Source organism: Equus asinus, chromosome 5 (genome assembly GCF_041296235.1).
Source record: "Equus asinus isolate D_3611 breed Donkey chromosome 5, EquAss-T2T_v2, whole genome shotgun sequence".
NCBI classification, from domain to species: domain Eukaryota; kingdom Metazoa; phylum Chordata; class Mammalia; order Perissodactyla; family Equidae; genus Equus; species Equus asinus.
Genome location: NC_091794.1, coordinates 23,166,491 through 23,179,301, shown reverse-complemented (window position 1 = coordinate 23,179,301; position 12,811 = coordinate 23,166,491). Strand labels below are relative to the sequence as shown.

The window sequence follows — 12,811 nt, the reverse complement described above, 5'->3', positions numbered from 1 at the left end:
CGGCTCCTGGAGGGCATCCTGTCGCCCCCTCCTCACCCCTGCCCCTGCGCCCCTCACCATCCTCCTGGAGAAAGAACGCCAGGAAGCGGGTTGGGCTGCCCGGCTCCGGGCGGACCTCACGCTCCCAGCCTCCGGATCTCTTCGATCTCCTCGCGCTCTGGAAGTACACCTGCCGCTTGGTGCCCAAGTTCCTCGGGGGGGGGGGGGGGTCGGGGCCCCAGGGCACCAGGACTCTCAGACCAGCAGCGGCGGGCTGTGCGCCGCCATCCTCAGCTCTGCTCTTCTGCCCCCACTGCCAGCCCGCTCCGCTCAAAAAGTTTGTCCCGAGATTCTCTTTCGCTTTCTTTTCTGTGAAACGCTTCGACAGCAGTATTCAGTCTTCAGAGAGGAAACAGCTGCCTCAAGATTATGTCTCCCTTTTGAGAGAAACCTTCCTGTCAGACAAATTCTGGGTCAGAGTCCTGGGCTCTTTAATTCATCACTTGTGTAACCTCAGTCAATTGCATCTGTACAATGGGCATAGCCATAACTACTTCATGATACTATCATGAGGATTAAATCAGATAAAGTCTCTAGAGTGCCTGGCATTAAAAATATATATATATATCAATATTAGTTCCCCTTTCTGCTGGGCATCCCATTCCTACCCCATCCCACTTTCCCTACACATATATCTTCAGAAAAATACACTGGGGTCTTTTCATGCCTCCTAAGACAGGGCTGGAATCAGGTCTAGCCTGACAAGACATTAATTTAATTCAACCAACTTGTATTGAAGGCTCTTGATATGCCTGGCAATGCATTAAGATTATAAAGATGAATTAGACACAATCCCTTCTGTCTGAGATGAGGGTGGAAGGAACAGAAACAATGCAAAAAACAGACAAATACACATTTACCTGGTGTGTCATGGAAGGTCCTGGCAGGATATAGATAGTATACTCAAAATGGGTAATTGAAGAGAGGTTAATAAAGGAATTACCTAGATAGGTGTGGGCAAAGCGTTAAGGGAAATCAGTAGGAAATGGTGAAGCAGCCCCACTCTCCCCTTATCATCTAGGCTGAAGGGGCAAGGGAGGGGTCATGGACTGAGCCTGATAAGAGCCATACATATAGGAGAGAGCTATTCGACAGGAGATGTGGCTGAGTTTGGGAGACAACAGGGGGAATAAATCCCCCAACCTCTCTCTCCTCCTACCTTCCCATCTCTTGCTGTAGCCTCTCATTGCTGAACCCAACAGCAATCAGACAGCATGAGAATGGAGTCAATGCCCTGACCCAGCAGCACTCCAAGGCAGAAAGCAGGGTAAGTGGATTTTGATAGCACATCTGCATTAATAGAAATATGTATAAAGTATTAGGAACACAGGGAAACAAGTGATTCATAATATGGAGACGACTGGAGGAAAGTTCCTATAGTTAGTGGCATTTGACTAAGACCTTGAATGATGAGTAGGAGATTTCTAAGAGCAGGACGAAATGGAGGGACATCCAGAGAGAGAACATGTGGTACAAAGGCCAGAAGAATAAAAGCATAGACTGTGGTTTGGAAGAGCTGGTAGTCTGGTGTGACTGGACCACAGGGGCTTTGTGGAGAGGAGGGGACATGTAGAATGAGAAATCCCTGATGGCTGTGATGTGGGGTTTGAACTTTATTTTCTAGGCCAATGGTCCCAGACCAGTACCATGAGCATCACTTGGAAACTTGTTAGAAATGCAGATTCTTGGGCCCAACTCCACACCCAATGGGTGAGAAACTCTAGGGTTGGGTCTCAGAAGACAACCTGCGTTTTATTGAGGCCTTCAGGGATGCTGACACAAGATCAAGTTCGATCAGTACTGCTGTAGGCATCAGGAGTCACTGAAGGCATATCATCATACTGAAGGGTTGATGAGATCAGAGCTGTTTTTTCAGAAGGTAGTTTGAGGCGGGAGGAGGAAGGGGGATGGAGACAGAGAGATAAAATATTATTTAGGGAATATTTTAATCATTCTGGTGAGAGAACCATGAAGATGAAGAACTGGGCAATGAGATTCGAAGTGAAGAAGGAGACGCAGGACTGGTGACAATGGATGTATAGGATGAGTGGGAGAAGACAAAGGTGCCACTAAGGCTGCAGTTTAACGTGCTATAAATGGAATATATTTTACATTGTTTGCTGTTTTCACAGGAAATAAACTGGGTGTCCTCCTCTATAAAATAAAGCATATAAACAAGATGATTTCTGCCGTCCTTTTCAACTCATATGCCAAGCAAATAAAGCTGCTGAGTGACCTGCTGTCTTTTCAAGGCTCTTTGTGAAGCAGTGGCCAGGGTGATAACTCAGGCATTGCGTTGCATCATGTATTCGTCTCACTTCTCTTTTTGTTGTCCTTACCTTCACTGACCTGGGCTTCCACTTCCCAAACCAATTTTTGATCATTGCCTAAGGCTCTGTGTTTTAGGGACTTAACACTCAATCAATAGAAAAGGAAATAGTGCCCAACTCTCACTTGGAAATGAAAGCAAAAACAGTCCTAAACCATAAGATAAGGAAGCCCAAGAAAGGTTTGCTTTTTCTCATAATGGTTGCTTTGATACTATCTGTGATGTTATGATTTATGATAAATATCTATTTGGTCTTTGTCCCTGTGTCTGGGATGTCTTTTGTTATGTTAATGATGCAGCTTTTGGAAAGCACCTAAGGATGGCGGCTCTGCAGGTTGGAAATTGCAGTCCCACCCCTTGGCCTCTGAGGAGGGAAGAGGGGCTGGAGATGGAGTTCAATCACCAGTGGCCAATGATTTAATCAATCATGCGTACATAATGAAGCCACCATAAGAACCCAAGAAAGGACGGGGTTTGGACAGCTCCGGGTTGGTGAACAAGTGGAGATTTGGAGAGTGGCGCGCTTGGAGGGCATGGAAGCTCCGAGCCCTTTCCCCATACCTTGCCCTATACATCTCTTCTCTCTGGTGGTTCCTGGGTTATATCCTTTTATAATAAACTGGTAATCTAGTGAGTAAATCTACTTCTTGAGTTCTGTGGGCCCCTCTAGCAAATTAATTGAACCCAAGAAGGTGGTCCTGGGAACCTCAGATTTATAGCCATTCAGTCAGAAGCACAGGTAACAACGTGGACTTGCTATTGGTATCTGAAATGGAGGGCAGCCTTGTAGGACTGAGCCCTTAACTTGTGGTTTGAATTGTAGGACACCCAGCTGCTGTCAGAGAATTGTTGGATGTGTGGGGGAAAAGCCCACGGGTTAGAATTGGGCACAGAAACTTACTATCTTTAGGGAAACATCAAATATCTCCATGTTATTTTCAATTCTCCTCTTTCTTTGGAGACAAGGGTGCCCTGATTTGCTGGTGCCCAGTGAGCCGACCGGGTAATCCAGCACTGATGCTAGAAAGGGGAGACAGAAACTCTAGGAGCAAGGAGGGGCGCGCGTAGTTTGATAGGGTATGCTGCATATGCTTTCTCTAGGAGAGAAGAGACGAAACCTGCAGCCTACTTTTATCTTTGTAGTAACCAATGTGTTAAGGAGGAAAAATATTGAGAAATGTGATTTCATAGCTGAAAGTGGCAGCAGTGAGGTTAATAGTAGTTAAGGTCTACTGTGATACCATTTAGCAAATAGCTACACACAAAATCAACCAAAGATGTCTGCACACATGGTAAGTTGTCATACACTGTATGTGTTGTAAGGAACACCCACAAAAAAAGAAAAAAGGACTGGGGCAAGAACACAAGACAATCTGTTCCTAATGTGGATATAACTTTATTTAAAGCAGATCCAGATGATAATAGCTTCCACATAGCAAAAACAGTAATCCAAAGGCTCACCAACCCCACACACCACGAAACTCGTCTATGCACACAAGTTGCAGTCAAGGATCCAGAATTCAGCAGGAACCAAACTTTTGCTTTTTTGAAGCAAATCTAGCTAAAAGATCAGCAGATACAAAACAATCATAACAGTAAAGACTTTGATGAACCACCAAAAATTAAAAGTATGATCTGATTTTTTTAAAAAAAAGGCCCATCTAGTTTAAGCTTCCTCAACTCTCTGGACAAAGGAAAAGATGCTGGGTTTTTAAGTTCTTCAAACAGGACTTCCTCCAAGGAAATCTGCTTTGAGCGCTGCGCAGGAATCCATTTCTGAGAAAAGCTCAGAATAACAAGAACTTCTCAGCCTGCTCCCAGGAGGAGAAGCCCCCTGGAGGAGGCCGTATAGCTCTGGGGTGTGGAAGCCTAGGAGCCAGACTCTCTCCTTCAAATCCCAGCACTTCCACTTATTAACTATGCGACACCTTTGTCAAAGTACTTAGCCTCTCTGTGCATCAGTTGTCTCAGTTATAAAACGGGGATGCTGACAGAATCAATCACACAGATGTAAAGCTCTTATAAAGGGGACAAAATAAGTACACTTCAAATATTAGCTATGACTGTCTGACCAAAAAATTCGTATGTATGTGTACGCATATCTTTAGGAAAAGAAAAAGACATCTCGTTCATCATTTTTGGAGAGAGGCAGGGACGTGGATAACCAGATAATTGGCTACTATAACTTTCTTCTCACTTGGAGAACCATTTAAAAGTAAAGTTTGACATGTCCTATATTCGTTATAGTTGGCTCAACTCTTGCCTTCTCTCTGTCCAGAGAGAGTATCAGGGAGAAAGATTTTAAGGGAGAAAACATGACTTAGTGGGACTTAGTAAAAGGAAGGAAAAACTACTACTGTGGGGGCTACAATTACTGGGAAAATGATAGTCTATGAAAACTAAAGTAAGGTTATTTATCTGTTACAGCTGGAAGCGGAGCATACTCAAAAGTGCAATTTTATCCAGAGGAAAAAAGTGTTCAGAAATGTGTAGCATTACTATGACAGGGCAAGTGCACCCCTACGGCAGATGACAAGGATCAGGGGGGAGCAAGGACCAAGTGAGAGGCCTGGTCAGAGTTCAGAGGCCAAATGTTCTGGAGTAAGAAACTCAGTTTTCCAAATCAGCTGGGTTATTAGCAACCTGAGTCAGGCAGCAACAATTTATTAAGCACCAACTGTATACCTGGCTCTGTGTCATGAAAAATAATAGCTTTGTTCCATTTATTACCCAAAGTTGTCCAATCTCTGCTCCTGGCCACTTTTTTGGCCATGGGGGTGGGGGGGGGAACGTGTGTCTCTAATTTTCCATAGCCAAAGCCTTTCTTTCCTCCATTCACACTAAGATTTTACTTTTAGGGAATTTAAAGGGCCAACAAACAAAAAACTAAAGGACCACCCCAGACAAAGAGAGTAACAAAGAGAAGATCAATTTTCAGCTAGTATTTCTACTGAAGAACATAGAAGATGTTATCAGTGCCACAGCACTCCACCCACTCTGCCCCTGAGCAGTGACACAAGAATGAGGCAGCACACCTCTGTGGCAAAACTACACTACTCTTTGGGCTTTTTATCGTCTGTAAAAAGTAACACTCCAGAAATGACAGACTAGCAGAGTCTTACTCTTACACAAACCACTTCCTGAGAAGAAAATGTTTAAAAGGTGTTCCTACATAAGGATTTAGATTGGTATTTACTCTGCTTCTTCAACTGTCTTTTGAAAGCTTGGCTCAAGACATCCTTCCAGCAGTCTTCTTACTCAATTCCTTTGTCTTTCAGCTCCTGTTTGACGCGTTTCAGATAATCAGGATCGGGGTAGCCATAGCTGCAGAAGGAAAAAGCCCTTTAGCTTCATCATAAGTGGTTTTAAAAGTTTTGTACAGTAGATCCCTGGCACTAACGTTCAGCATTGCAAACACGCACAAGCGGTCCTGAAGGCGGATGAGGTATAATCGCTGGTAACATGCAGATGTGAGTCATCCAGCTAGTGAGTGAGCCTAGCTGTCTGTGCAGGATCTGCCTTCCAACCAGACTTTATTTTCAGCTCATGGTAAGCAGTGACTCTCATGAAGTCATACTACACTATATTTTTATGGAAGGTAGTCATATGCGAGAGGAGGATTTTCAAATTTGGGAAATTTCCAAAAGTCTCAGGATATATTCCCTTCTGAACACTAAGGGTGTGAGGTATTCTATGTGAATCTCATGAAGAACAATTGGATTGCCCATAATACAACTTCCACCACCGTTAACTAAGACTTTTTCTAGAGTGCTATTAGCCAAGTGAATTTTGGATCTCTATGGAGCGATGAGAGGGGAGGGGAGAAGAAAGGGTGAGCTTAAAACAAGGCAAGGTCAGTATCATTCTTAGGCTCTACCTTTCAAACAGACATGAAACTCCAAATTAAATCACCTTAGATACCTTTCATCTTAGATTCTGAAGACCCCTGCCCTTTGATGCAAAATTTACTAACGGTATGATCCTTTGTGGTTGGGAGGGAGAAAGTGATGGGGACTCATCTTTCTGCCTTTGAGATCCGCATCTCTCAAATTACTTTCCTATATCCAGTCCCACTGCTATCAACAGTCTCTTTATAGCCACATCCTCAAATTGCTATATTTTATGACCTCTGAATTCTGTTTAGCAATCATTATGTTTTAAAAGGTCCTCACTTATCTGGTCCCCCATACTGGGATGTTTTGTGGTGGATGTCATTCCACGTAATGACATCTAAGGCTCCTGTTACTCGAGAGTCTCCTACTGTGAAAATCAACTTTTGGTCGAAGGCCCTACGAAGCAGTCTCAAAACCTCGTTTCCTTCTTTGTTATTAGGCAGGTACGCGGTTCGGTGGATTCCCAAGTATCTCCTTCCTGGATTTGGGTGCTGTTTCTGTACGAAGACAAGAAAATCTCACATGAAAACACTCCCATGTCTAAACTTTACTATACGTATAAATGTGTTCATGTACAGATAGAGCGAATCAAAACCAAAAAACGTATTGAAGGTTTGCTCATATTCCCAATAATTCATATTTCTCCTCTTTCCCCACATTTATGCTGGGAACACTATCCACTTTCCTGACTCTTCCCACACTGACACATAATCACCACCGGCCTTTTCTCTGCCTTAATAGACACAAAAGATACCTAAGTTATAAGGAAACATTGTTACCTTTATCACTATTTAAGCCTTTGCATATGACCATGTAAGTAATTCCCTGGGAAATCCATGGTCTAATTGACAACAGAACAGTCTCCTTTGCTCTGGTAATCTCAGCAAAGATTATCCAGGTAATCCCCTGGAAAGAAATTCCTGGACCTCAGAAACACTTACTGTTTGTATGCCTCCTTTCATAAAATAATCAATCACAATGGAGCCACAGGATTCATAACCTGGAAGTGAGTTGCTTGTGACAGCGACAGTCATGATTCCCTCTGGCTGATTCCCTTTCTGGATACCATAGGAAGTCTGGCATACAGGACAGACTGGCTTAAATGACATGGCTTTGTAGATACAAGGCCTGCAGAATTCGTGCTTGCACTTGGGTAGTACCTGTTTGTCACTAATAACGTCCATACAGATGACACATGTGTCCTTTTCGTTGTCCACTCTTGATGCTCCAGAACTGGCAGAATGCTGGGATGTTGGTGAAGCTGTTTCTGAATCATTACTATCAATGTCCATGGATGTTTCACGATCCTCATTCCATTTCTCTCCAGCTAATGGAGTCATTCTCCCTCTTTCTAAGACATACTGCTTTGCCTTTGCAAGGTGATTGGGCAACCCAATCAAAGTCATTGATTCTTGATTTAGAACAAAGTCTACATGTGGATGCTTTTTTTTAAATTCATCAGCAAAACTGGTGCCATGTAAGTGCTTTCTCTCCTTGCCCAAAAGTTTCAGCGCAAGAACTTCTCTCATCAGCTGACATGAGAAGTGTTGATAGGCATCGATGAAACTCGCATAAGCATGCACAGACAGATCCAACTCCTTGTCCTTAGGTTCAAATAGAATGCGGGTTTTCCCTAAAACCTTACTTTTAGTATTGTACTTTTTTTCTATCTCTGACATTTCCTGGAGTAATTCAGCTTCTAAAAGCTTATAGTAAATGGTGTCAACCTCAATTCCATTCATCCAGCACCCAGAAGTGCTTATTTTCACAGGTGCCTTGACCCAACTTTCAGGGATTTGGTGGGCAAGAAAATGCTTGGCAGCTGAAACGTCATCTTGTGTCCCAAGGAGAGTTAATTCTCCTCCTTTCTCCTTTATACAGAGCTTTGTAAACTGGCGATTCAATTCCTGTTTGATCCTGTTTGCCTGCTTACTGTCTGCAAAAGGAACGCGTTCCTGCCCCAGAGTTGGTACCATCTTCTGAAACTCACTGGCAAAATAATCACGAGCTGCTTCACTGTCGTCTGACTGGCTTGAGATGAAGTCTAAATAGACCATATCTGAAGAACTCTCCTGAACTTTTATTTCTACATGAAATCTTCTCTCTATTGAGTCTATTTTATGAGGAAAGTTATATTTGAAGTATTCAAAGAAAGGCAAGGGAACTTCACAACGCTTGCTTTCTTCTTCTAACCTGTTTGTTGGTTCAGAAGGAGAAACACAGCTGTTCCACACTCCCTGGAGGAGTGGATCCCTCTCTTTTGTCAAAGTGGACGATTCACATTTCTGCTCACTCTGCAGGAGTTGCTCACTCAAGAAGTGATGTATTTTTTCAATATCGCTGAAGTCACCGCACACCTTCTCAATGCCATCGTGGCCTTCCATTCTTCTGACACTGGGGCAGAGGGTGGTTATGTGTTCCCTCTGCTCTTTAGAGAAGAGGTTACAGTTCAGGTCAGCTGTGACAGCAAGGAAGATCTGAAAATTTAAAAGGAACAAATAAAACCTCTCAGACATCCAGGCCTATTGTCTCCTCTCAGGAGAATGTCTAGAGACTAGAGAAACAACCACTATGTCTTCCCTTAGCAGATGGTGCTTCTTTCAAATCCTTTTTGCGGAGGATGCAGCATGCTAAGCTCAGAGGCTCTGGGCCCTGTCTGCACATTAGAATCACCTGGGGAGTTAAAAAAAAAAAAAAAAGCCAAGGCCAGGCACACCTCCAGAGATCCCAGTATAAATGTGGCACCTGGGCACTAACATTTTTTAAAACTCCGTGGACCAGAAGTCTGGATTCTAGAGCTGCCACAACCTGTCTGACCTTGGGGGATGGGATGGAGGGAAGGCAATTCTGCCTTCTGGGCAAGCTGCTGTGTTTCTCATAAGACAGTCTGTGAGCCTGGAAGGGAACCATAAATCGGAGGAGGATGTTTTTTCCTATCACTGTTTTTTCTCTTCTTTTACCTCCTTTTTAATTTTTTTTAACTAAACATCTAACTGCATGCAATGTTGCTGGGTCCCCTAAACCCTGGCCTTTAGGAGCTCAAATATGAGGCAGACACACGTGATTCGGCTAAAAAGGACAGAGGCAAATTGAACGTAATATAAAAGCAAGATTGCTCATGCTTTGTGTCCCTCAAGGTCTTCGCACATGCTCGCTCTTCTGCATGGAACATCCTTCCTCTACATCTGCCTTCAGAATGTTTCCTGAATCCAGCCACTCCTCAGACTTCCATCAAGACCACCCAGAGTCCAAGCCATTATCATCCTGCGTCTGGCCCCCTGCAACCCCTCCTGACTGGGCTCTGACCGTCCACTCCTGCCCCTTCCTATATTCAGTTCTCCACACAGCAGCCGGGGTGGTCCTTTAGAAAAGTACATCAGATTGCCCCACTCCCCTGGCTCAAAACCTTCTGATAAATTTAAGTTAAAAGCTAAAGTTTTTACCTTCATGCCGCCAAAGACCTGACTTCTGGGTTCCTCTCTGTCCCTTTCCTATCACTGTCTCCCTTGCTCACTGCCCTCCAAGCACACTGGCCTCCCTCTTGAAGCTCCTGGGGCTCGGGGTGTAAGCTCCTGCCTCTGGTCCTCGGCACTTGTTCTTCCCTCTGCCTAGGACACTCATCCCCCAGGAATCCACTTAGCCAGCTCCCTTACTTCACTCATGTCTCCACTCAGATGTCACCTCATTTGAGAGGTTTTACTTGATATCTTATTTAAAATAGCGGTCCTGTCACTGTCTATCATTTATCCTGCTTTATTCTTCTTGCTAGCACTTATCACTGGCAGTCATTTAGTACAGGTCTATTAGTTTACAATTATTGTCTGTTTCCCTCACTAGAATGTAACGCACCTGAGGGCAGTGTGTGCTGTCTTCCTGGCTGTGTCCCCAGCTCCTGTGACAGTGCCTAGCACACAGTATGCAGTTGCTATTGATTTGTTGAATGACTCTTTGCATGGCTGGCTCCTTCTCATCATTCCCCTCCTCAGAGAACACCACCTCCTTCTTCCCCTTCCTTTCCTTGGCGCTGTCACTCTCTAAGGCAAACCCCCACTATATGTTTTCTTCTTAGCACATATCACTCTCTGAAATTACTTTATTTATTTGTTTACTTTCTTATTATCTTTCTATGTACCTTCCCACCCCCAGCAGGGACCTCATCTGTGTGTTCACCTGTGTCCCAGTGCCAAAACCAGTGCCTGGCTCATAGTATGTCCTCAGCAAATGGTCGTTGGACCAATAATGAAAATTATGGTGAGAGGAGAGGAAGAAGCTGGAACATACCCAAGTCCTTCTTTCAATACCCACCTTTTGGACACAGGAATCCACAGCATTAGGAATATGTTCTTCATGTGGATGCTTCTCACCAAACCTCACCCCTTCTCGTGACTGTGTCAGTGAAGACATTCTGGGTCGTGGATTCTTCTCTATAGGCTTTTCAGTGGGTTCCAGGAAAATAGTCACACATTTGCTGTCAACCACAATCTGGTGCTCTCCTTTTTTCAACACTCCCTCCTTAGCTTCAGTGGAGACATCAATACACACATACACAGAGAAATGGGAGAGGTTTCAAATAATCCTCTTATTCATGCATCTGCCCCATACCCTCCCGGTAAGGGCTGCTCCCTGCATCCTGGAATGGTGGTTGGTAACAGGGACATGAGGGAGCTTTTCAAAACTCTAAAGTGGGCAACTTAAGTTTTAATGTAGAAATGAAAGCTTAATGATAATGGAATGTCAGCCTCTCATTAAAAGTCATGTTTCTGAAACAGTCTCCAATTTCCCATTTCAGTGACAAGGAATACTACTTATTATATGAAGTTGAAACCGGGGGCCAACTTGTTTAACTATACTCAGTTGTCTGTTTGCAAAAGCAGTTAGATAATGTATTCCTAAAGCCCACACTACAGATAACATCTCTAACTCTTGGGTCACCATCATAAGAGATACTTAAGTTTTTCAGGAACTAAGAGTGGACTCCTTGTCCACTTCAGGCCGGCTAAGATCATGGACTCATCAACCCGGCCTGCGAGGATACCAGTAGGCAATCCCCTTACAGGTAACCCCCAGACATTAAGTGGCTGAAAACTCCACCCTCAGATCATGCTCCTGCCACCATTTTGTGAACATATGTCCAGTGAAGAGCCATGAAGTTTGACTACGCTTGTGCAGATCCTCAGTTACCTCACTTCTCCTTACCTCCAATTATCTATCCTCACACTTCAGACCATCCCACACCTTTGTTCCATAAATATCCCTAATCCACATTTTTGGGGACGCAGATTGGAGATTTGTTCTCCCTTCTCCCTTGGCTGCCTTGTGAATAAACCCTTTCTCTGCTGCAAACTCCTCCTTTCCGTGATTGGCATTTTGTGGGGTGGGAAAAACAAACCTTGTTCAGTAACAAAGTTAAGTGAAAAAATCAGGAATCAAAATTGCAGACTAAGAGTTTTGTAAATAAACATACGTGTTTACTGACATTCATAGAAAAGGGCTGGAAGCAAATATACCAAAATGTTCAATTGTTTGTCTCCAGGTGGTTTTCTTCTTTCTCCTTTCCTCTCTTTTCTATAGTGAGCATGTGTTACTTTTGTAATTCTCAAAAATAAAAAATCAATGGAATAATTATTTAAAACATTCAAGTGGAATACCTAAATGACGAGGGGGGACAGGCGTCTGGGGGTGAGAGGGTGTTTTTGTGAGAGCTGAGAAGTATGAGCCAGGACGAGGATACCGGAAAAGTGTCAACTTTAGCGCGCCGTCTGACCAGATCTCGGACTGGGCACCTCTGGGCTTTATCCTCGGCGGTCGGCTGCGTCTCTCGGCAGCAGGAGCCCCCCGGGTCCTGTCCCCGACAGACCCTGCCATACTTGCCCCGCCCTCTCTCCTGGGACCGCTTGAACCGGGTCTGCATGGAGCCCCGCGGGGCTGGGCCCCCGGGGACGGCCTCTGCACCCCCAGCCCTGGCCCGGAGCTCACCTGCCCTTTCCCTGAACTCCACCACGAAGGTGTCCTGGGTGCTGCGGTCGGAGAGCCGGACGGTGCACTCCCCGCCACCCGACTCCCGGCTCTGGAAGTATTTTTCCAGCTTCCTGTGCAGCCGGGAGCCGGGTTCGGACACCCGAACGAGCAGCGGGGACGGCGGCCCGAGGTTCGAGGCCATGGCGGTGTCCCGGGGGCTGTGGTCGAAGGGCCGAACGCTGCACTCCCCGCCGGCCGGCTGCCGTTTCTGGAGGTCGCCTTCCAGCTGCCAGCGTAGCCCGGGGCCGGGCTCGGACGCCTGCGCGGGCCGCGGGGACGGCGGGCCGAGGTCCAAGGCCGTGGCTCAGGGCGTCGGGCAGCGCCGCGGGGCGGGAGGCAGCCGGGCTGGGACCGGGGCGGGGGTGCGTCCCGCCCGCAGCCTCGGGCCGCCAAGTTTCAGTTTCGTTTTCCCGGAGAACCCTCCCTGTTCTCGGCAGAGCCGCTCCCCTTCCTCTCTTTGCTGCGCTCCCTGCCGCGGTAAGTCGGTCCCGACCCCGTCCCCGTCCTCGGTCTCCCAGCCCCGGGGCGGCGG

The 12,811-nt window shown here is 45.6% G+C and overlaps 3 protein-coding genes across 17 annotated transcripts in view; 1 reads left to right on the top strand and 2 right to left on the bottom strand.

Moving 5' to 3' along the window:
• Positions 1-352, bottom strand: part of PARP15 (poly(ADP-ribose) polymerase family member 15) — a 60,138-nt gene extending 59,786 nt beyond the window's left edge. For 3 of the 10 annotated variants that reach the window (XM_044771488.2, XM_070508970.1, XM_070508974.1), the window contains exon 1: positions 58-285. Coding sequence is in view for 2 of the 10 variants with exons in the window: in XM_044771490.2 (XP_044627425.2) it covers positions 58-60 (3 nt within the window). In the remaining 8 variants the exon portion in view is untranslated. Of the gene's footprint in view, positions 1-57 lie in introns of all 10 variants that reach the window. The other 7 variants (XM_044771490.2, XM_070508968.1, XM_044771487.2 and 4 more) reach the window with 7 other exon arrangements.
• Positions 353-3,744: 3,392 nt separating this feature from the next.
• Positions 3,745-12,699, bottom strand: DTX3L (deltex E3 ubiquitin ligase 3L). Of its 2 annotated transcripts, none has more exons than XM_014829556.3 (5): positions 12,238-12,699; positions 10,567-10,778; positions 7,203-8,738; positions 6,541-6,758; positions 3,745-5,692 (listed from the first exon to the last, which is right to left on the bottom strand). In XM_014829556.3, the coding sequence occupies exons 1-5, from the start codon at positions 12,419-12,421 to the stop codon at positions 5,623-5,625; spliced, it is 2,220 nt and encodes a 739-aa protein (XP_014685042.2). In that variant the 5' UTR covers positions 12,422-12,699; the 3' UTR covers positions 3,745-5,622. The 2 variants fall into 2 exon arrangements, with proteins under 2 accessions (XP_014685042.2, XP_014685043.2); XM_014829557.3 differs by having other exon boundaries at positions 7,422-8,738; positions 12,238-12,670.
• PARP9 (poly(ADP-ribose) polymerase family member 9) overlaps positions 12,619-12,811 on the top strand; it is a 42,041-nt gene continuing 41,848 nt past the window's right edge. For all 5 annotated transcript variants that reach the window (XM_070508964.1, XM_070508963.1, XM_014829552.3 and 2 more), the window contains exon 1: positions 12,619-12,756. The gene's annotated coding sequence lies outside the window, so the exon portion shown is untranslated. The remainder of the gene's footprint in view (positions 12,757-12,811) is intronic.